This window comes from Ooceraea biroi, chromosome 9 (genome assembly GCF_003672135.1).
Source record: "Ooceraea biroi isolate clonal line C1 chromosome 9, Obir_v5.4, whole genome shotgun sequence".
Classification (NCBI taxonomy): Eukaryota; Metazoa; Arthropoda; class Insecta; order Hymenoptera; family Formicidae; genus Ooceraea; species Ooceraea biroi.
In genome coordinates this window covers 5160884-5184178 of record NC_039514.1, presented here as the reverse complement: position 1 = coordinate 5184178, position 23295 = coordinate 5160884, and the positions used below count along the sequence as shown (strand labels likewise).

The window sequence follows — 23295 nt, the reverse complement described above, 5'->3', positions numbered from 1 at the left end:
AGGCAATAATATATTGAGAAATAAGCCATTTTCATCCAAATGATGCTCACAACTCCTCACATTGTCCGGTATATAAATATTTGTTTCTATAAAAACCTGAACTCTGCATTGTATTGATAATCTGTGTACATTGTTTTGAGCATTACAAATGACGCAAGTATGGGATGCTGTTTGAGTCAAGACATTTAACCGTAGACAAGTAGGACATTAAAAAACCTTATAAAGGTGAAAAAAGTACGCCAAGTACATAAAAAATCTCACCTTGTACGCAACAAAAAGTTTAAAATGCTATTTACAAATATCAAAACTAAATATGAAATCAATAGTTAACTAGCCAAGTACCTCGAAGCAATTCAGTTTGAGTATTTTATCCAAATGTTTTCCATGCATACTCTCTTATCACATGACGACATTGAAGTACTTGGTGTAATTTGAACAGCCGCGAAAAATTAAGATCAAATTGAAGTGTGCGCGATACGCGGGACCCCTTCGACCCACCGTCACTGAACGCGGGAAAATTCTACACAAGGATAGGATAACTACAACCCTTCGTCGTAGCGTCGAAACTACTCCACCCTCGACATTTTGCAAGAGGAACATTCGTCTCAGAATCACCTCAGGAATTTACCATTAACCGGTGATACGGTAGGTCTGGGACACCCTGTATATTGTTTATTATTTTGAGTAACTCGTATACTTTTGATAATTATTTCAAGGGATCACTTAGGCAATTTTAATATCGTATTTGTAGGAGACTCGATATTATACCAAAACACTTTTGACTTTTGCTTTTTTTACTCATCGAACACGTAGCGTTTCTCAGCAAGTGGTCTCGGTTAAATATATATATATATATATATATATATATATATATATATTACATGGCTTACTTTTGCACTTACTGTGCTAACGCCTTTTTAAGTTCCGCTACGATGTGTTATACAATATGTATAATTGTATACCGATGTAATCATCAAATAAACAGCGATGCTGATATATGCTTTAATAGATTATTATCGGGATTACTTTATTGTCAGCAATGATTGTGTAAATGTGTACATGTTTTATTTTATTTTATTGCAATTAAGTAATAACAAATGTATTTTTGGGTAAATAAATGATTGTAAATCTAATATCGATACATATATCGAATCTCTCTCTCTCTCTCTCTCTCTCTCGCTCTCTCGCTCACTCGCTCTCTCTCGATCTCGCCCTTTCGCTTTCTCGCTCACTCGCTCTCTCATTCTCTCAGTCACTGGCTCTCTCGCTTTCTCATTCACTTGCGCTCTCTCTCCCTCGTCCTCTCGCCTCTCGCTCTCTCACTCTCTCCCTCCCTCGTCCTCTCGTTCTCTCGCTGTCTCGCTCTCTCATTCACTTGCTCTCTAGTTTTCTCGGTAATAAATAATTTTAATTTTTATTGTGTAATTTTATGTATTATGTCTGATAATAAAGTAAATAATATTCAATAATTAAATAATTATAGATATTTCTGTACACTGTTTAATGTAATAAGCTAACTAGGCGAAAATTGTTCCTCGAATCCATCGATGAATTTGGCACGTTCCTCTTCAATCAATAGCTTGTCAATGTATATGTCTTTGTCCGTAGCGAGAGAATGTGTAGTGGTGTTGACCAATCGTAAACCGAGTACAGTACCGTTAGCCGGCGAAAAGTTGTCGAATGCAGATTCGACGACTATCGACACGAAAGGCTTGTCGAGCACTAGATCCTTAAATCTGACGCAATCAGCTACCGACCAATCAGTGTTTATTGGTTCTATTCCTAGTCAATGCCAAAAAAAGAAATGTAAGATCAAGAATTTTTCGAAGAACAGTCATAAGATACGATTGTGGGGAAAGATTCTTACCGACAAGTTTAGCTTTCACTGCTTGATACGGCAATTTCAAGAACTCGTTCTTAAGGGACTGCAAACAATAACGCGACACTATCGTCACCAATAGATTGTAATGGTGGACCACAAAATGTCTCGTAACACTTCTGCAACTCGAGCATCATCGCCTGGAAATAACGGAATAATGCATCAATATAAATCTATCGTTCGATCGTTTAAAGTTTTCTTGGATTTGACTTTTATTACCCTCAATGCCTTACCACTGTCCCGCGGTTGTACGATAAAGTGTCTCGGATGTGCGGCCAGTGTTACATTAACATGAGTTCACCTGCGCGTAAATCTTTTCTATGTGCGAGACATACATTTCGACCAATTGTCCTGGCTGCAAAAACACAAAACCGTATATAGAAAATTAGAATGTCTAAAATAATTTTTTCAGAGAGATTTATTTAAATAGATAATTACTTGCATCGCGGATGCATCATTAAATTCATCGATGATCTTTTCAAATAAAATTTGGTTAATGTCGATCGACGCCATCGTCTCTGCTAGTGTCGTAGAAAGTAACTTTGACTAAAAATACTCGATCACCGAGAAGCAGGTTTTCAATTTCGGCGATTGCCTGAGGATAATCGTGGAAGTTCTCTAATCCTAGGAGAGCTACTCTGATCACCTACGAGACACAGAAATGTGCATGAAATGTGATTAACGTAAAGTGCGATTGAATCAAAGAGAACTCGAGTAAACACGCGTGATTTACTTGGGCCGGTCAAACACTTTTATTACTTCTTTAACATTATTAAATAATACTAATAATAATCAGAATAAAATGTATAGGTTACTTACATTGTATTCAATCTCACTCAAGGAAATAGGTTATTTAACGACGAACTAAAACAACACTTTCACTTCACTTCCTCGGCTGCGGATTTCCCGCCCGGGTCTTCCTTTACACATGTGGTCTGTTCTTTGTAGGTTAAAGGGAGACAAATATAACTTTTCTCATTCAACTTCTTTCACTATACAGTGCGGTCCAGTTGTAGCTTCAAGTGTTTCAGATTTTCTATCCCTTTTCTTTGAAGCATCTGAAGCATCAACTGGACCGCAGCCCGCGTCGTACAAACTTTTTGTGTATAATGAAATAAAATGGAACACCCTCTATATTATAAATATGAAAAAAATATGTTGACTGATAATGATGTTACATAAAGAGAAAAGTGAAATATTACATAATTATTAATGAAAAATAGTAAAATGCATGAGATCGGCGCTGCTGCCACCTATCGGAGCAAAACTGTACTGTACAAACGACGATGACAATAATGATGACGACGTTTCTTAATCAAAAATTTACCAATTTCAGACTTTGCATCGCAATATTTCCGCTCGTAGGGCACGTAGGAGAAAAATGAAAACACTTTTATTACATAATTCGACTCCAAGCTATCCATTGAGCCTACTTAGAAGTTGATCGGATCAGCCGTTACTGAGATCCGATAATCTAAGCGTCTCTGAAAACGTCGCGTCGCGTAATAGTACACGGTCGGTCTCGCTGCGCGTATACTTGGCGCGAGACACTACCGTGTCTCTTGATCTGTGTACATTATTTTGAGCATTACAAATGACGCAAGTATGGGATGCTGTTTGAGTCCAGACATTTAACCGTAGACAAGTAGGATCTGCCTCGGTCATAGCCATTTCTTCAACAATTGACCGATTACAGTTAATACATAATCTTGAATTATCATCAAGATATAAAGGAGGATGACCAAGCTCATCGCGCCTGTGATAGCTATTTGGCGTTTATTTATATTCTCATCACCATTCATACGTGCCAAATAACGAATATTGAATGGTCTATTACATACATAACACATCAGCCGTACTATAGCAGCCATTTTTCGCTGGAGGGTGATGACAATGAGGTGGACAAGAACTTTTCTTGAGCAAACTACTTAATACTCAATCAACTAAATCAGAGCTCGGAGTTAGTTGCACATTTCGTGCCGATTTGACAAGCGACGCCTACTACCCCCTCCTGCTCCCCCGCCGTTCAGTGGAGCGGCCGAGCCGCCGACCGCGCGCTTGACGCTGTTTCTCAGGAGCGTCTCTATATAAAAAGTATGCTACGTTATATCTTCCGCTAAATCGTCATTAAAATATTATAAATAATTTCTCTTTTTATATAATTATTAATTAAACGCTACATTTTTGATTAATTAATAATTATGTAATATTATAATAATACATATATATATGTATGTATAATAATGTACATATAATATAATTAAGTTTGACAATAGCTTTCCACATCACCCGTGAGGTACTATTTTGATGCGTTTTTTTAAAGCTATTGTCAAACCGATTGCACTGTCTTTTTCAGAATTGTTTCTAGTTGTTTCGTTTGTAGTTGAACTGTCAAAAGTTATTAACATTTGTTTAAATAAAAAATAGCTAACTTTGCTTTTTGTTAAGATATCCCGAATCCGCTTGCGCTGTCTTTTTCAGATTCGTTTCTAGTTGTTTGGTTTATAGTTGAACTTTTAAAAGTTATTAACACTAGTTTAAATAAAAAATAGCTAACTTTGCCATTTGTTAAGATATCGCGAATCCGCTTGCGCTATCATTTACAGATTCGTTTCTAGTTGTTTGGTTTATAGTGTTACGAGACATTTTGTGGTCCACCATTACAATCTATTGGTGACGATAGTGTCGCGTTATTGTTTGCAGTCCCTTAAGAACGAGTTCTTGAAATTGCCGTATTAAGCAGTGAAAGCTAAACTTGTCGGTAAGAATCTTTCCCCACAATCGTATCTTATGACTGTTCTTCGAAAAAATCTTGATCTTACATTTCTTTTTTTGGCATTGACTAGGAATAGAACCAATAAACACTGATTGGTCGGTAGCTGATTGCGTCAGATTTAAGGATCTAGTGCTCGACAAGCCTTTGTACAGTACAGTTTTGCTCCGATAGGTGGCAGCAGCGCCGATCTCATGCATTTTACTATTTTTCATTAATAATTATGTAATATTTCACTTTTCTCTTTATGTAACGTCATTATCAGTCAACATATTTTTTTCATATTTATAATATAGAGGGTGTTCCATTTTATTTCATTATACACAAAAAGTTTGTACGACGCGGGCTGCGGTCCAGTTGATGCTTCAGATGCTTCAAAGAAAAGGGATAGAAAATCTGAAACACTTGAAGCTACAACTGGACCGCACTGTATAGTGAAAGAAGTTGAATGAGAAAAGTTATATTTGTCTCCCTTTAACCTACAAAGAACAGACCACATGTGTAAAGGAAGACCCGGGCGGGAAATCCGCAGCCGAGGAAGTGAAGTGAAAGTGTTGTTTTAGTTCGTCGTTAAATAACCTATTTCCTTGAGTGAGATTGAATACAATGTAAGTAACCTATACATTTTATTCTGATTATTATTAGTATTATTTAATAATGTTAAAGAAGTAATAAAAGTGTTTGACCGGCCCAAGTAAATCACGCGTGTTTACTCGAGTTCTCTTTGATTCAATCGCACTTTACGTTAATCACATTTCATGCACATTTCTGTGTCTCGTAGGTGATCAGAGTAGCTCTCCTAGGATTAGAGAACTTCCACGATTATCCTCAGGCAATCGCCGAAATTGAAAACCTGCTTCTCGGTGATCGAGTATTTTTAGTCAAAGTTACTTTCTACGACACTAGCAGAGACGATGGCGTCGATCGACATTAACCAAATTTTATTTGAAAAGATCATCGATGAATTTAATGATGCATCCGCGATGCAAGTAATTATCTATTTAAATAAATCTCTCTGAAAAAATTATTTTAGACATTCTAATTTTCTATATACGGTTTTGTGTTTTTGCAGCCAGGACAATTGGTCGAAATGTATGTCTCGCACATAGAAAAGATTTACGCGCAGGTGAACTCATGTTAATGTAACACTGGCCGCACATCCGAGACACTTTATCGTACAACCGCGGGACAGTGGTAAGGCATTGAGGGTAATAAAAGTCAAATCCAAGAAAACTTTAAACGATCGAACGATAGATTTATATTGATGCATTATTCCGTTATTTCCAGGCGATGATGCTCGAGTTGCAGAAGTGTTACGAGACATTTTGTGGTCCACCATTACAATCTATTGGTGACGATAGTGTCGCGTTATTGTTTGCAGTCCCTTAAGAACGAGTTCTTGAAATTGCCGTATCAAGCAGTGAAAGCTAAACTTGTCGGTAAGAATCTTTCCCCACAATCGTATCTTATGACTGTTCTTCGAAAAATTCTTGATCTTACATTTCTTTTTTTGGCATTGACTAGGAATAGAACCAATAAACACTGATTGGTCGGTAGCTGATTGCGTCAGATTTAAGGATCTAGTGCTCGACAAGCCTTTCGTGTCGATAGTCGTCGAATCTGCATTCGACAACTTTTCGCCGGCTAACGGTACTGTACTCGGTTTACGATTGGTCAACACCACTACACATTCTCTCGCTACGGACAAAGACATATACATTGACAAGCTATTGATTGAAGAGGAACGTGCCAAATTCATCGATGGATTCGAGGAACAATTTTCGCCTAGTTAGCTTATTACATTAAACAGTGTACAGAAATATCTATAATTATTTAATTATTGAATATTATTTACTTTATTATCAGACATAATACATAAAATTACACAATAAAAATTAAAATTATTTATTACCGAGAAAACTAGAGAGCAAGTGAATGAGAGAGCGAGACAGCGAGAGAACGAGAGGACGAGGGAGGGAGAGAGTGAGAGAGCGAGAGGCGAGAGGACGAGGGAGAGAGAGCGCAAGTGAATGAGAAAGCGAGAGAGCCAGTGACTGAGAGAATGAGAGAGCGAGTGAGCGAGAAAGCGAAAGGGCGAGATCGAGAGAGAGCGAGTGAGCGAGAGAGCGAGAGAGAGAGAGAGAGAGAGAGAGATTCGATATATGTATCGATATTAGATTTACAATCATTTATTTACCCAAAAATACATTTGTTATTACTTAATTGCAATAAAATAAAATAAAACATGTACACATTTACACAATCATTGCTGACAATAAAGTAATCCCGATAATAATCTATTAAAGCATATATCAGCATCGCTGTTTATTTGATGATTACATCGGTATACAATTATACATATTGTATAACACATCGTAGCGGAACTTAAAAAGGCGTTAGCACAGTAAGTGCAAAAGTAAGCCATGTAATATATATATATATATATATATATATATATATATATTTAACCGAGACCACTTGCTGAGAAACGCTACGTGTTCGATGAGTAAAAAAAGCAAAAGTCAAAAGTGTTTTGGTATAATATCGAGTCTCCTACAAATACGATATTAAAATTGCCTAAGTGATCCCTTGAAATAATTATCAAAAGTATACGAGTTACTCAAAATAATAAACAATATACAGGGTGTCCCAGACCTACCGTATCACCGGTTAATGGTAAATTCCTGAGGTGATTCTGAGACGAATGTTCCTCTTGCAAAATGTCGAGGGTGGAGTAGTTTCGACGCTACGACGAAGGGTTGTAGTTATCCTATCCTTGTGTAGAATTTTCCCGCGTTCAGTGACGGTGGGTCGAAGGGGTCCCGCGTATCGCGCACACTTCAATTTGATCTTAATTTTTCGCGGCTGTTCAAATTACACCAAGTACTTCAATGTCGTCATGTGATAAGAGAGTATGCATGGAAAACATTTGGATAAAATACTCAAACTGAATTGCTTCGAGGTACTTGGCTAGTTAACTATTGATTTCATATTTAGTTTTGATATTTGTAAATAGCATTTTAAACTTTTTGTTGCGTACAAGGTGAGATTTTTTATGTACTTGGCGTACTTTTTTCACCTTTATAAGGTTTTTTAATGTCCTACTTGTCTACGGTTAAATGTCTTGACTCAAACAGCATCCCATACTTGCGTCATTTGTAATGCTCAAAACAATGTACACAGATTATCAATACAATGCAGAGTTCAGGTTTTTATAGAAACAAATATTTATATACCGGACAATGTGAGGAGTTGTGAGCATCATTTGGATGAAAATGGCTTATTTCTCAATATATTATTGCCTGCATTACGTTTCATCAACAGACCTTATGTTATCAACGGTCCACAGTTGCAAGTTTTCTTACAGCAACTGAGAAACGTAAGTGCAAGTAAAATCAGAGGTATAGATGAGAATCACTTAACTGATGAGGAATTTCAGTATATAGCACCAATCAATAAACAACAGTTTGAGGAGCTTTTTACTTATTGTGATCCTGTATTTCAAAATGGTAAACTGAGATACGTAAGTAGAAAAGATTTGTTGGTCTTCTTGTGCAAGATGAGACAGGGCTTGAGTGATGATTTTCTCAAAATCATTTTTGATTATACTAGTAGACAAACTGTTTCTTCTGTCGTGGCTTATGTTAGGGCATCTTTGTTACAAAGATTTGTTCCGACTAATATTGGACCTGAATCAATAAGAAGACAAGAGTTTATTATGCAACACGTGACAGAATTTGCAAATAAGCTGTATAATCCTCAACCCGAAGAACCAATAGTTGTCGCTGTGATTGACAGTACCTACGCGTATATACATAAAAGTAAGAATTTTCGAGTATTGCGCCAATCTTATTCCGTTCACAAAAATCGACATCTCCTTAAACCAACCTTAATTGTAGCTCCCGATGGTTATATTCTAACTATTTTCGGTCCGTATTTCTCTGATGCTCGGAACAATGATGCCAAAATCCTTCGTCACGAATTCGAAAGAGATGTAGACTCATTAAGAAACTGGTTTCAGAATGGTGACGTTGTCTTGGTAGATAGAGGTTATATCGTAATGCAATACCCTTACTCCAGCGTTTAGACATTGATCACAAGATGCCTGCACTGCTTGAACACGGACAAAGGCAACTGACAACGCAAGAAGCGAATGATTCACGTATCATCACAAAAAATCGCTGGGTAGTCGAAGCACGGAACGGTCATTTGAGGTCAGTTTTCAAATTCTTAGCACAAACAATAAATCTGCAACACGTAAAGAACCTTAATGGATTCTATCGTATAGCTGGAGCTATACTGAACAGGTATCATCCTCTTATCCAAATGCAAGATGCGGATGCTCAGCTTGCTATAGATATGCTACAAAGATCGACGTCTGTTAATGTCGTACAAGCGAGAGTAGAGGTAGACAACTTGCAAAGGAGAAATGGCCAATGGAGACGGCTCAATTATCGTGACGTGGCAGATTTTCCTATACTTGATTTGGATTACCTGAAAGATTTGACTGTGGGCATATATCAAATAAATCTAGCACCTTCATATGTCCAAGATAAGTTACTAAGGGATAATGATGAGGAATTTCAAATTGATGAACATATTAATGAGTCAGGTTTTCTAAGAATTAGATTGTATTCCAGATTTCGTAATGCAACAAGATATCAGATCTTCATTTCATATGAGATCGATAATAGGGATGAAAATGCTGCTGACAATGCTAATGATCCAATTAATGGGTATTATTGTACATGTCAATCTGGAGCTCACACTTTGGGTACATGCGCACACATTGCCAGCGTCTTGTGGTACCTAGGTTTTGCACGACATCAGGGAAACATCAAATATCCTGATACGTCATTGCTCAACATCACATTGGATGCCACGGATCGAGAACCTCCAGATGATCCTCGGAATGTTGAGATTATTAATCAATAGATGTGATAAAAACGCAATAATTAACACATATACACATAATATGTTATAAATATCATGCACGCACACTCACGCACGCATGCACGCGCGCGCGCACATACACACATAAAGGGATCAGATACTCGCTACGTCCACGTCGTTGATTCTGGATAACGCTGAAAGCGAGAAAGTATCATAGGCACTATTATCGACTCTTGAGCCTTTTCAGAAGAAAAACGGCTCATAGGATTGACTTGTGACAATGGTAACTTTTGATCAGCATTACTTGAAGTATAAAATGGCAAAGTTTCAGCCAATTTTATCGAAAGCCATTTTCCATATGTTTTCTGCGGGGTTCTTTGACGATGAAATTTTTATTCAAAATTGCCGCATATCGTTTGTGGAAAAGTTCTTTTTTATAGGAAACAGTCTTCCATTTCTTATTATAAAAAGGAAAGAAATTCTCCCGTAACTTAACTTGTAGGCGCTTAAGTTGGTTATCATCAATATAAGGTTCACATTTTAAGCTATTTAAAATTATTTTTATTTTATCTGTACTTTTACCATTATAATTCCACATATATTCACATAAGACTTAATTTTTTCTTACAAACTCCATTCTTAAGGGGTAACGCCTATGTAACCGGCTGAAAAAGAGGTCTATCTTTGGGAATTTTTTTGTATTTAGTGAATCGTGCTGTTAAAAAATGAGTTTGATAACTTTATGAGGCATGTCAAAAAGTACAAAAAATAATTTTTTCATAATTAAATTTTACAAAATGGTGGATCTGCAGCAGTATGAAGGAGACAGTCGATTTGGCAAGGTGGTCCGCGGCTAGCAGCATAAATGCCGTAATTTGTGGTCTAGAACAAAAAAACAATTTTTTTCATTTTCTTTACTCCAATACCTAGAGAAATACGTAGCCATTTTTGAAAATATTGATTTTTGATAAAATGGCGGAGTTTTAAAAAAAATCCATTTTTTCACAAAAAAAAGTCGAGTAAAATCAGCTGTAACTAAAAAAATTTTTGACTTATCAAAAAAATCCTACGTTTTTCTGTAGAAAATTGTATTTTTTAGATACTGCTAAAATTTGAAGTAAATTGGTTAAAAATTGTTTGAGTTCTACTGCTAGCCAACTTTAAAAATGCTGTTTTGAGAAAAACTCGTTTAAAGTTTCGAATGTTGATATTTTTAGATTAACTATTGAAATTTTTTACTTGTAGTGAATTTACCTTTAGTCTGCGATCCCAGGACCATAAAGTTGCCCTTCAACAGCAAGATTTTCATCCTCTTCGTCTTTTCTCGCAGATTTTAAGCTCGAGCGAGCCTCTTTCGCTGCATCGCTGAGTGAGCGATCGGAGAGCTTGATGCTTTTTGAAGTATACACTTTCTTTCCTTTGTCACTCATTGTCACTTTTACACGAAACTTTACAAAATAATTATTAAACAACGGTATTTAAATTATACAGTAAGAATCAAGGAGATGCTCAATGCGCGTCCGACTAACGTCTTGTCAACAGCTGTAGTGCGAGAGTTATACTAATACATCTGAAAGAAATAGAATACTCACAACATCAATACGCTTATTCGATAGCTTAGAATCGTCACAGATACCTGCAGGTAAAAATATTTGTACCCTACGAACTCAAATGTTTCGAAATACCGCGCGCTCTAGCAGCACTGTGGTGAGGCGCTTGGTGCGAGAGCCTATAACTTTGGGAAAAAAAAGTTTAATCGCCATAAAACCACTTGCACTTCATTTTTAAGACCTTAAAGTGTATTTTAAAAGAAAAAAAACGATTTTTTGAAAATTTTACATAGGTGTTACCCCTTAAAAGAATAACTAAAAATAGCGAACTAAACAGCGAATGCAATAACAATACTTATTATTAATATTAAATACTATTAATATATGAGATGAAGTAATTAAAAGAATAAAATGTAAGTAAAGGAACGAATTATGTTAGGAATAAACTTGAGTAATCTTCTGCATCAAGCGACGCTACCGCGTAGTACATGCCAAGTACATAAAAAAATAAATAACTGCATGAGAAATAGCCACTTAATACAGCACTGGCGCGACATCGTCGAGGCGCTACCAAGTACAGCTGAAAATATCCGGATAATAAATTATCCGGATTATCCGAGATATTTTTTATCCGATTACTGAAGTTCGGATCCTTGAACTCTCCAGATAATTCGGATCCGGATCCGGACCTTAGTATCCGAATATTCGAACCTATCCGAATCTGCAAATAAATCCGGATCCAGACTATCTACAATAAATTAAACAGAAAAATAATCGTTAAAAGCGTTCTATCTTTCTTCGACATGTAATAAGCAACAATGATATAATGACGTTTTCAGCGTGTCAGCGCCCATAGCTCTATACATGGTGGACCAAAAATCTGGATACAGTCGATTATCTCGTAAACAATGCAATTTTGAAAAAAAGGTTTTAGATAAAAATTGTAGTGCCTGAAGGGCGCTAAAATTAATTTTTGGAAAAATTGAATTTTTAAGGTCATATGGTCATAATTTCATATCATCATCGCCATTTTTTTAACGGAGTAACTAATGTTATAAACAATATATATGATTCCTTTAATTATTCTGCACATAAAAGTATTAATGTGGAACTTTCGAAAATAGTTTACGAGATATTTTACACTTTATTCTGGCATATTTCGACATAAAATATAAAATATCTGATAAACTATTTAGTTTTTCACAATTGTACCCTAATACTTTTGTGCTTAGAATAATGAAATTAATCTATTAGTGCAAAAATAATATATATTTAGTTGATTTAAAAAGAAATATGTAATTGCATATTACGAATTGCATAATTTGTTTATAAAGCAACTATTGAGTTGAGTAAAAAGTAATTTCGTATTTTGGGTAGATGTCATTAAGAAAAAATATTGGCAGCTAACTTCACTCAAGATGTGACATTACCATTATTTTTCTGAAATGTTATGTTTTCCTGTGTGTATAAAGTCATCATTCATCAAAATCGATTCAGTAGTTTGTATTTAGTGGCATTGTAAACATGGAGCAAAACAAGCAGTATTTTCGGTATTTGATGCTTTTTTATTTTCACAAAGGGAAAAACGCAACGCAAACTAAAGAAAAGATATGTGCTGTGTATGGGGAGGATGCCGTAAGCGAACATGTGTGCCAAAACCGGTTTGCGGAATTTCGTGCTAGTGATACGACATGTGAAGATGGAAAACGCTCAGGTAGGCCATTAGTTGCAGATGATGATCAAATCAAGACGTTGATTGAAAATAATCCACATTATACGACACGAGATATCGCACAAATTGTCAACGTATCTCAGAAGACCGTTGTGAACCGCTTGCACACACTTGGCTACGTGTCTCGGTACGATATTTGGGTACCTCATAATTTGACTGAAAAAAATTTAATGGACCGCATCTCCATTGCTCAAACGCAACGAAAACAATCCATTTTTAAAACGAATAGTAACGGGCGACGAAAAGTGGATTGTATACAAGAATGTTGAGCGCAAAAGATCGTGGGGGAAGCGAGATGAACCGCTGCAAATCACACCAAAGCAAAACATACACACAAAAAAAGTCAGATTGTGTATTTGGTGGGATTGGAAAGGAATCATATATTATGAACTGCTTCCACAAAATCAAACAATTGATTCGAAGGAGTACTGTTCCCAACTGCACCAGTTGAAGGCAGCAATCGACGAGAAGCGACTAGAATTGAGCAATCGTTATGGTTCATCTTCCATCAAGACAACATTAGACCGCACGTATCTTTGGCAACCCGTCAATAATTACTGCAGCTTGGGTGGGACGTCTTGCTTCATCCGCCATATTCACCTGACCTGGCACCATCAGATTTCCACTTATTCAGATCGTTACAGAATTCGCTTAATGAAAAAAATTTCACTTCTTTGGAAGCTTGCAAACAACACCTTGAGGAATTTTTCACTCAGAACACTGGGAAGTTTTGGGAGGATGGAATTCTTAAATTACCTGAAAGATGGTGAAATGTTATTGAAAAAAATGGTGCATACATTGTTTAATAAAGTTATTTTTTAATATCAAAATTTTGTCTTTGACTTTGACCAAAAAATACGAAATTATTTTTTACTCAACCCAATACATATTAGCCTTACACTAATTGAAGCGTGACGCACACATCTATCGTATCGTGTCCGTGACATTCCCTCTCCACTCCAATTCCGTGCTGGCAGCGGCCCGAATCTAACATCACTGACCGAAAACGCGCAGCGCTTATTTTCATTTGTTTGCGTTACTCCCTTCACTGCATTAGCTACGAACGTCAAACACAATTTTTTCTTGTCATTAAATATAATATATTTTACATGAAAAAATGCCAAATTTCAAAAAAAGTTGGGTATGGAAATATTGTTCACCGAATGAGGATAATATAAGCGCAAAGTGCAACATATGTAATGACGTTTTTCGCAATAAAAACTCAACATCTCCGCTTATAAAGCACTTAACAGCTGTGCATTCATTATTTAATAATACGAGGTAAGTGTAATGTATTTTAAGTTTTGAGAGGATGTAGACTCCGTTTTGCAGGAAAGTTGCAATTAATATTTAACGATAATATATTGAAAAAGATGTTTATGGAGATCATAGCTGAGCATTTTAGCCATGTTCAATTTGAACTTATAATTAGATATTAAAAATTATATTTACAATTTTACTAATATAAAAATAATTAAAAAATTATATATTAAATAAAACATTTACAAATAATAATTAATAATAAAACCTAATAAAAAGAATAACAATAATAATAATAATAAGATACGTATATTTCCAGTTCTTCAGACAATGAAGAAGATAATTCAATTGATGAAACGCAAGATACTGCAGAATGCCTTGTACCTTGCACTAAAAGACGTCGTCGAAGTACTGTATGCGGTTCTGCCAGAGTATCAAGTACACCAACACGACAAAGAATTTGCAGCGCTGATCGGGCTAAATTAATTGACAAAGCCCTAACGAAAATGATCGCATTAACTTTATTACCTATTTCGACTGTTTCAAATCCCGGTTTTATTCAATTTATGAATGTTATCGAGCCTACATATAAAGTACCTTCAGCACCAACAATGACCGTAAGGATAAATATGGCATTTGAGGAAATTAAGAAGGCAGTTCTTTCGAAATTAGCGAAAGTTGATCATGTAGCACTATCAACCGATTGCTGGACTTCGCGAGCACAACATTCCTACATAACGGTGTCTGTGTACTTTATAGACGAAACGTGGACACCTCAGAATTACGTGTTAGAAACGCAAGAAATGGAAGAATGTCATACAGCGCAACATCTTTCATCAAAATTACAATTTATTATAAGAGAATGGAATTTAATCGGGAAAGTTACTGCTATAGTCACTGACAATGCTTCAAATATTCTCGCAGCATTACGTTTAATGAACAATATTATAGAAGAAACTGAAGATGTAACATGTAGTGCACATTCCTTGCAACTTTCTATTTATAAGGGTCTTCAAATTGATGATATTAATTGCATCATTAATAAAGCAAGTAAGATCGTAGCTCATTTCAAACATTCAACTGTTGCCACAAATGCTCTTCAAAGAGCACAGGAGCAGATACAGTCAGAGAAAAAGAAATTAATTCAAAGCTGCAGAACTCGTTGGAATAGTACCTATTTTATGTTAGAAAGATTAATACAAAATAGAATTCCGGTAGAAACTGTATTATCAAATAGAACTGTTACATCATCTGCTGTTGCACAAAAACTTGAAGTTTCTGAATATGATTGGATTTTAATGGAAAATTTAATTAAAGTACTTAAGCTTCTCCAAATGGCAATAACGTTTCTTTGTAGTGATACTATGTCACCTACATCTATAACACGCCCCATTATTCGTACTGTGCTAGATAATCACATACAAATAAATGAAGATGATGATAATATAATTCACCAGCTTAAAGAAACAGTCGTCAGTGACTTAACAGATCGTTTCCGTTTGAATTGGGATGAATCTGAATCTCCGAATATCACGATAAATCAGCTAGCGAGTTTCCTATATCCTCGTTCGAAAGATTTACTTGCAGAACCTGTGGCAGTTCGAAGTAAAATTCGATCCATTATCGCTGAGAAGATTCATCATGAAGAGACGCAACACGAAGAAGCTGAAAATACACAAATAAATTGCTTAGACTTTTTGTTCCAAACAAATAGTAATGTTAACAATCCTCAGACTCAATTGTCACATTATCTGGCGGAACCGCAAATCAGCCACAATATGGATCCTTACGAATGGTGGAAGAATCATGAAAAGCGATATCCGAGTATTGCTAAATTAGCTAAAACGTATTTAGCTATTCCTGCTTCTTCTGCTGGTTCCGAAAGAGTATTTTCTACAGCGGGGAATATTGTTACAGCCAAAAGAAGTTGTTTATTACCTAAACATGTAAATCAATTAGTATTTCTTTATCAAAATCGAAAACTATTAAATTGATTAATTTTCTCTTAAACATATATCTCTTAAACAGTTTTCTTCAAGTTTTTTCTTAGATTTTCAATATATATTTTTATTGTAATAATAATAACGTTGTAACTATTTAGATATAATAAAGCTAATAAAAATGGACAATATTAACTTAATATGTCTTTCAGTGAGAAATTAATTGACTCCCGAGGACTATCACGGATATTTAAAAAGAATTAAACAATATTGTACACATATATAAATTATTTATTTAATATTTCAAAAATTTTAAATAATAAGTGACGTTAAAATGTCGCGCACATACATATATCAAAATACTCAGAGGACAAGGCTTATTTTTCTATTTAATTTATTGTAGGTAGTTCAGATCCGGATTTATTTGCAGATTCGGATAGATTCGAATATTCGGAAACTAAGATCCAGATCTGGATCCGAATTATCCGGATAATTCAAGGATTCGAACTTCAGTAGTCGGATATTTTGATAAACGAATTATTCGGATATCCGGATATTCGAAAATCCAGATTGTATTTACAGCCCTACTACCAAGTAGCTTATTCGGAATTTACATCATTTGACAGGTCACATAATCTTGTGATTAAAATATCTCAGGAACTAAAGCCGTAATAAAAAATCTAACAGCACTTTTATAAGATAATATGGGTGCACGCTTTCGAACGCGATTAATTCGTGTGGGTAAAGGTATGAACGGCACTTGTGAGACAGGCAGAAATTAAATAGAAGTAGTAGGGTAAGACGAATAGTCCAATGCTGTGTGTTATGTACAGAATATATACAGTTAGTGGCGGTACTCGCACACTCGCTTTGCGCTTTTCTTTGGTATTTTTATGTGCGCCTTTTGGCGCGGTTCGCTCGGGTCGTTGTTATCCCCGACGCTGGTTGTACTGTAGATTGCGCTCACAGTAGCTGATGTGGGGTTGAGTCAGAGTGACTCGTATCGGTCCCCAACGCTGCGGCTCTTCTTCTTCCTCCTCCTCACTCTCTGCGCTCCAGCCTCTGGTCTGCGTGCCCTGGTCCTGGCGCGCTGTAGTATGGCAGTGGCGGATGGGTGTCACCCGATCCATTTGCGCCGCCATCTCTTTACACTCCCGTGATGGCGAGGGAGGTAGTGGCGAGACAGGCCGCGGCACGTGTATACTGTCTTTAGGGCTGGTGTACCTCCTGACCCGGATGTCCCACCGTGTCAGAGTCTACTGAGGAGGCCGTGTAAGTCGCGGCGCTGGAAGGTTCCACGGCACCAGCTTCCACTCCCTTAACTGTACGCCGGATCGTGGCTGCGTCTCCGAGAGTAGTGGTGCCCCGTCTGGTGATACTGATGAAACCGTCGGGCTAGCTGGGCCGCTGACCTCGGTTGATTTCGTCTTTGGTGGCTCTGCGATAGATGGGTCTCGTCGGGACCGCTTCCGTCCCGGACGCTGTGGTCTAGTCCGTGCTCGTTCCACGATGACGCTTCCGTAGATAATCTGAGTGGCTCGATTACCAGGAGGCAAGTGTGTGGTCTCCTCATTTTGATGGTCCTTATATCCTTCGTCGGGGGAAGTTTTGATCGCGAGTACTGATTCCGCGAATTCGCCCTCTATCGTTTCCTTGTGCTGTTATCTCGTCGCGGGGATGTTTGTTATTATATCTCGCACCGTACAGTGGTCGACTGGTTGCCGGTTGTCAGGCGCCGAGTCGCCACAATTCGAATAAAAGTGGTGCAGTCAATCCTGAGATATTGCAATCGTTATGTTAAAACTGTGACGTTCCGGTTTTCATGGAATTCAGACCACTCACATACGTATGCTCGCACAAACACATGCAAAGCGATTTTGTCCCTCAAGGTGCGTTCACACATACACGTTTTAATTTCTTAACGAGCGAGCGAGCGAGCGAGAGAAAGAAAGCGAAAGAAAGAGAGTGAGAGACAGCGAGAGAAAGAGACAGAGATTATAGGTAGGACTATACTAGGCGTACTATAAATATAATACTTTGCTGCAGTGTTATAAATTATTTAATTTAAATATTAGTTAGTGAGAAAGGGATTGACTGCACCAATACCACCAATTTCACTGCATACCGTCGAGCGCTACCACATTCGTTGTATAAAATTATAAAACTCGTAAAAATTATTTATTTAAAAGTAAAGGTATATTGTTAAAGTTATAATAAAAAATATTGTAAATCACATAGAGAAATTTTGTTAGCAAAACAGAAAAAAGTATAAAATATATAAAAATAATTTATATTATATAAAAATCAAAAGATTATTCTTAATAAAACTTATTACAAATTGTATCGGAACGATGTGTTAGCATACAAAATAATTGATAATAAAACATATAAAAAGAAATTATGTAATACTAATTATATGTTCAAAAGAATGTAAAACTAAAATATAGTCAAATTTTAAAAATTTACAAAAAAGAGTGAGATCTCTAAAAAACCTTTTTAAAAAAAGAAAAAATATATACGACAAGTACATAAAAACTCCCAACTTGTCAAAACTCAAAACTAAATATAAAATCAATAATTAACTAGCCAAGTATCTAGAAGCAGTTTGAGTATTTTACCTAAACGTTTTCCATGCATACTCTCTTATCGCATGACGACATTGAAGTACTTGGCGTGCCCAGATCGCAGTGGTCATGTATTCTTGTACAGTTGTACAATATCTGTATTTGTATTGTATCTTGTATCTTCATGATTTTCAATAATGATGTTACGTTCAGACTCCACGGTCCCTTGCTTTCGTAAAAAATAGATAAGAGTTACATTCGTTTAGTAATTACCGCGTGTTACTTATCACTCACGCATTATTGAGCCAAGACATTCACGGTTGTTGCACAATTTTAATTGAATTTTATTTTTTCCGACACACGATATCAAGCGGGAACCTTACGGGAACCGTAAGGCACGCAGTATATGTGCTCGTCGCGTGATCATTAAACAAACATTTCTTGCAGCAACCCTGAACGTTAGCGCATCATCTACCTTATCACCACGACTGTTGGGTCACCTTGGTCGCGAACACGTGCATTTCGTCACCATGACCATGATCACGCTCTCGGCCACTTATCAAGGTCCAAAGGTGGCCCTTCGATTTCAGCTATACGTGTCGTCCCGTTACCTAACTTCGGGCATTTTCCCTCATCGAATGTTCTAGAAGAATCCCCTCCTACACGATTTTTCCTATCTTATAAAAAGGGCAGAGAAACCGCCCTGGGGCATTCTTTAGTTTTCTTGCAAGACGATCAGACGCACTAGTTGCCATTTCAATTCAATACATTAAGTGAAGTCATTATTTAAAATATCGAGAGTCATCACTCAGAACTTAGAGTCAGTGCAATTGAACAACCACTCGTTCCACCTCAAATCGGAGCAGCCGCAGCACACTGATCTATTCACCACTCTCCATTCATTTATAAATTTGGTTTGGACATTTTAAAAGTAAGTTTTTTTTAAATTGATTATTTTTTATTTGTTTTTTTGTGCCTTTGCGATTGGTTGTCAGTTTTACTTTTGCCTCTTCCTTTGTTTTTTTTTCTTCCCTTTTAATTACACATTGCCACTCTTTGACTCATCTAGTGCCACTCTGCGAAATTAATATTCCGCTCCATCGCCTATCACCACCGCAATTAACACCAGAAGTGACCTTACAAGGGGAGGCCACAACCTCCGGCCCACCGATTTCGATCGGCTTTAACAGACTGGTTGAGGGACACCCAAAAGTAACTCGTGTAAAAGGGTTTAGGTCACTACGCCTTCGTTTTTGAAAAAATCGAAGTCAAAGGTCATGACGCCGGATCGGTTTTGGACCTAGGGGGATCGATAGATTACTAAAAAACAAGCAAATTTTATTAATACATATCAGATCCGCAAACTAATAGTTTTCGAGAAATCGAGGAATTAGTGATTTAAGCGCGCCGCTTATATATCTAAAGAGTCGCACCGATTTCAACCGAAGCGGCGGCGTAGCGGTTAAGGCGCTTGCCTGCGGAGCTCAACGTTGCGAGTTCCAGTCTCCCTTACGTGCTTTTTTTTCAAGTGAATAAATTAAAATAGTACTGAAACTTCAGGTAAAATCCAATTTTTTAATTTTTGGCCGAAATGATTTTTATTAAGCATAATATGAGTTCCGTGAACTCACATAAGGATACCGAAAATTTACCAAATATTTACGACGATATTTTGATGAGCGCTTGATACACTGGCTTGTGACTTTATTTTTGACTTTACATCGTCACACGGTGATCAACCTCGGATACGTTCGGTCATTAATAAACCACATTTTCAATAATATAATTTAATATATTGTATAATATATATTTTGAACACTACAGTGATCGTTGTCGCAGGTATACAACAATCTTTTTCCCAAGGTAACCTTTTTCCCCTCTACTCTTTTGTCCGTAATCCCTTTTAAAACTTGTTTTATTTTGAACCGTTAGCCAAACATCCAGTCAGGTAGTCTCACTAGTCAGTACATTGTGAATCGTTGAGCGTGGTAGAAGTGAATTTCGGAGCAAGAATATTAGTAGAATACTACACGTTTTGCAATCAATCACCATAGTGCGCTTCGGTGAGTAATATATAATTATTATTACAATTTATAGTAAATCGAACTTTTGTTTGTCGGGTAATTTCAAGTGCATTACTTTCATTATTACAGCTGCAGTACCGCATTTGCGTAAAGCGTATGAGTATTGCAATCAATCCATAGTGCGCTTCGGTGAGTAATATATAATTATTACAATTATGTATAATTATTCTTACAATTTATAGTAAATCGTACTTTTGTTTGTCGGGTAATTTCAAGTGCATTACTTTCATTATTACAGTTGCAGCACCGCATTTGCGTAAAGCGTACGAGTATTGCTCCAGTGACAACATCAAGTCAACCATGGATGAGCAACAGCCCTCGACAAGCGCGTGTACAGATTCTCATGAACCTGTCACAGAAGAGACAAAACAAGAAGTGACCGATGCTGTGCATTTTTTCGTCAACGCATTGAAAGAAGGGGGTGTTATAAATTCGGAAGCAAGCAGCTGTATTTCCATGCGTTCGAAACTGATGGGCGAGGGTATTTTACAACGATTTTGGGAAATGCAAGGTGAGATGGTGTTTGCTGATGTACAACAGCTGTTACACGAAGAAGAAGAAGGAGAACAAGAAAAAGGAAAACAAGAAGAAAAAGACGCCGAAATAGATGTACCTGTTTCGGACATGGAAATACTGTCATCACAATCAAGCTCTACATCACAGTCTGATGACAATTATGAGCCGGCAAGTAAAAAATTAATTTGCGAAGATACACCTCTTGATGTTAAAATAAAGGCGGTAACTTTGGCGAAAGAACATCCGAAATGGAATCTCCGAACACTGCAAAAGAAAGGAGCTACGTGTGCCCTGAAACGCAAGAAAGACTTGACACAGTGGGAGAAAGACATCGAAAAAGGAGGAACAAACTGGGATAAGTACGCTACCATAGATAAATGGACGTTCGATCGATTCATTGAAGCTAGACGATGTAACGAGCACGTGACAACCAGAATACTGCAACAGTGGGCTGCAAGTACAGCACTTCAGTATACAACTGATACTGACTTCAAATTCAGCGCATCATTGTCGTGGGCGAAAAACTTCAAACAGAAGCATAGAATCCGGCAACGTCACGTCACGAAATACGTCTCGTTCAAAGACACAATGACGTTCGAAGATACACTAGAAGTAGCAGATCTCTTTCAGAAACAGACGGCACCTCTTATCAGCGCATTCAATCCTGATTACGTGATCAGCACCGATCAAACGGGTTGCGAATATCGAATGAACATTCGACGTACTTTGTCCTACAGGGGAGAAAAAAAACGCTTGTCGCAGTCGGTAGTATTAATAAAGTAACGCATTCATACACGGCCCAGTATTCAATAACGGCTTCTGGCAAATTATTGCCGAAAGTTTTTCTGTGTTTACAGGAAGCTACCGACAAATTCGGTCCTAGAGTGGCGGAAGAAGTAAATCGTCTCACAGATATGTACAAAAACTTGTACGTTACATGTTCGAAATCTGGAAAATTAACAACCGGTATTTACAAGCTGTATCTTCAACATGTTTTGAAACCCTATGTGAAAAATAACAAATTCTGCCTAGTATTGGATTCGTGGGGCGGACAAACTGACATGGTCATGTATGACTCCATGTTCACAGACGACCAGAGCCAACCGACACGCACGATAAAAGTTATACCGCCAAAGTGCACACCTCTGTGCCAACCATGCGACGTTTACTTCTTCCGCCAAGTAAAGAACTTTATTTCAAAATTGCAAAATTGCCATACACTTCTCGAAACACAGCGAGAACTTCATAACCGAACTGATGCCATAACAATTCATAGCCTGATACATAATCAGTTGTCGGCACCAATATTCCAGGCGATGCTATCCTACGCATGGTATGCATCAAAATTGATTACGCAGAGACGTGTATTCATGAACGTCAATCAAATTTGTTTTCCGAATACTATTGGGCGGGAGAAATGCGTATGCGTCAAGGTGGCTTTCATCCAATGCGCTTGGTGCAGGAAGTTCATCTGCTTTCAATGTTTTTATGATAGTTATCACCCGATGCACTGTGAAGGCGAATTGCGACAATCAGAGAGTGAGTGAGTGAGATAAAGCGAGAGAGAGATCGAATAATCATCAAAGATTTTGTCAAACGTTGTAAGTGCCAATTATTAAATTAAAAAATTCGATTTTACCTGCAGTTTCAGTACTATTTTCATTTATTCCCGAGGTTGATCACCGTGTGACGATGTAAAGTCAAAAATAAAGTCACAAGCCAGTGTATCAAGCGCTCATCAAAATATCGTCGTAAATATTTGGTAAATTTTCGGTATCCTTATGTGAGTTCACGGAACTCATATTATGCTTAATAAAAATCATTTCGGCCAAAAATTAAAAAATTGGATTTTACCTGAAGTTTCAGTACTATTTTAATTTATTCACTTGAAAAAAAAGCACGTAAGGGAGACTGGAACTCGCAACGTTGAGCTCCGCAGGCAAGCGCCTTAACCGCTACGCCGCCGCTTCGGTTGAAATCGGTGCGACTCTTTAGATATATAAGCGGCGCGCTTAAATCACTAATTCCTCGATTTCTCGAAAACTATTAGTTTGCGGATCTGATATGTATTAATAAAATTTGCTTGTTTTTTAGTAATCTATCG

General features: G+C 37.0%; 2 protein-coding genes across 2 annotated transcripts; both read left to right on the top strand.

Moving 5' to 3' along the window:
- Positions 1-12740: 12740 nt before the first annotated feature.
- LOC105280831 (zinc finger BED domain-containing protein 1) lies at positions 12741-16543 on the top strand. The gene is made up of 4 exons (XM_026972621.1): positions 12741-12809; positions 13251-13357; positions 14407-16013; positions 16431-16543. The coding sequence occupies exons 1-4, from the start codon at positions 12741-12743 to the stop codon at positions 16541-16543; spliced, it is 1896 nt and encodes a 631-aa protein (XP_026828422.1).
- Positions 16544-22092: 5549 nt separating this feature from the next.
- On the top strand, positions 22093-23026 carry LOC113562534. The gene has a single exon (XM_026972228.1). It carries the CDS (start codon positions 22106-22108, stop codon positions 22736-22738), a length of 633 nt encoding a protein of 210 aa, XP_026828029.1. The 5' UTR covers positions 22093-22105; the 3' UTR covers positions 22739-23026.
- The last annotated feature ends 269 nt before the right edge of the window (positions 23027-23295 follow it).

What these genes read in the sequence shown, in the direction of transcription:
- LOC105280831 (XM_026972621.1), top strand. Translation starts at nt 12,741, where the DNA reads ATGTGTGCCAAAACCGGTTTGCGGAATTTCGTGCTAGTGATACGACAT. An exon ending in AAGACAACATTAGACCGCAC is followed by an intron (nt 13,358 to 14,406) that starts GTATCTTTGGCA and finishes GTATATTTCCAG; the next exon opens with TTCTTCAGACAATGAAGAAG. An exon ending in TATTGTTACAGCCAAAAGAA is followed by an intron (nt 16,014 to 16,430) that starts GTTGTTTATTAC and finishes AATTTATTGTAG; the next exon opens with GTAGTTCAGATCCGGATTTA.
- LOC113562534 (XM_026972228.1), top strand. Translation starts at nt 22,106, where the DNA reads ATGTACAAAAACTTGTACGTTACATGTTCGAAATCTGGAAAATTAACA.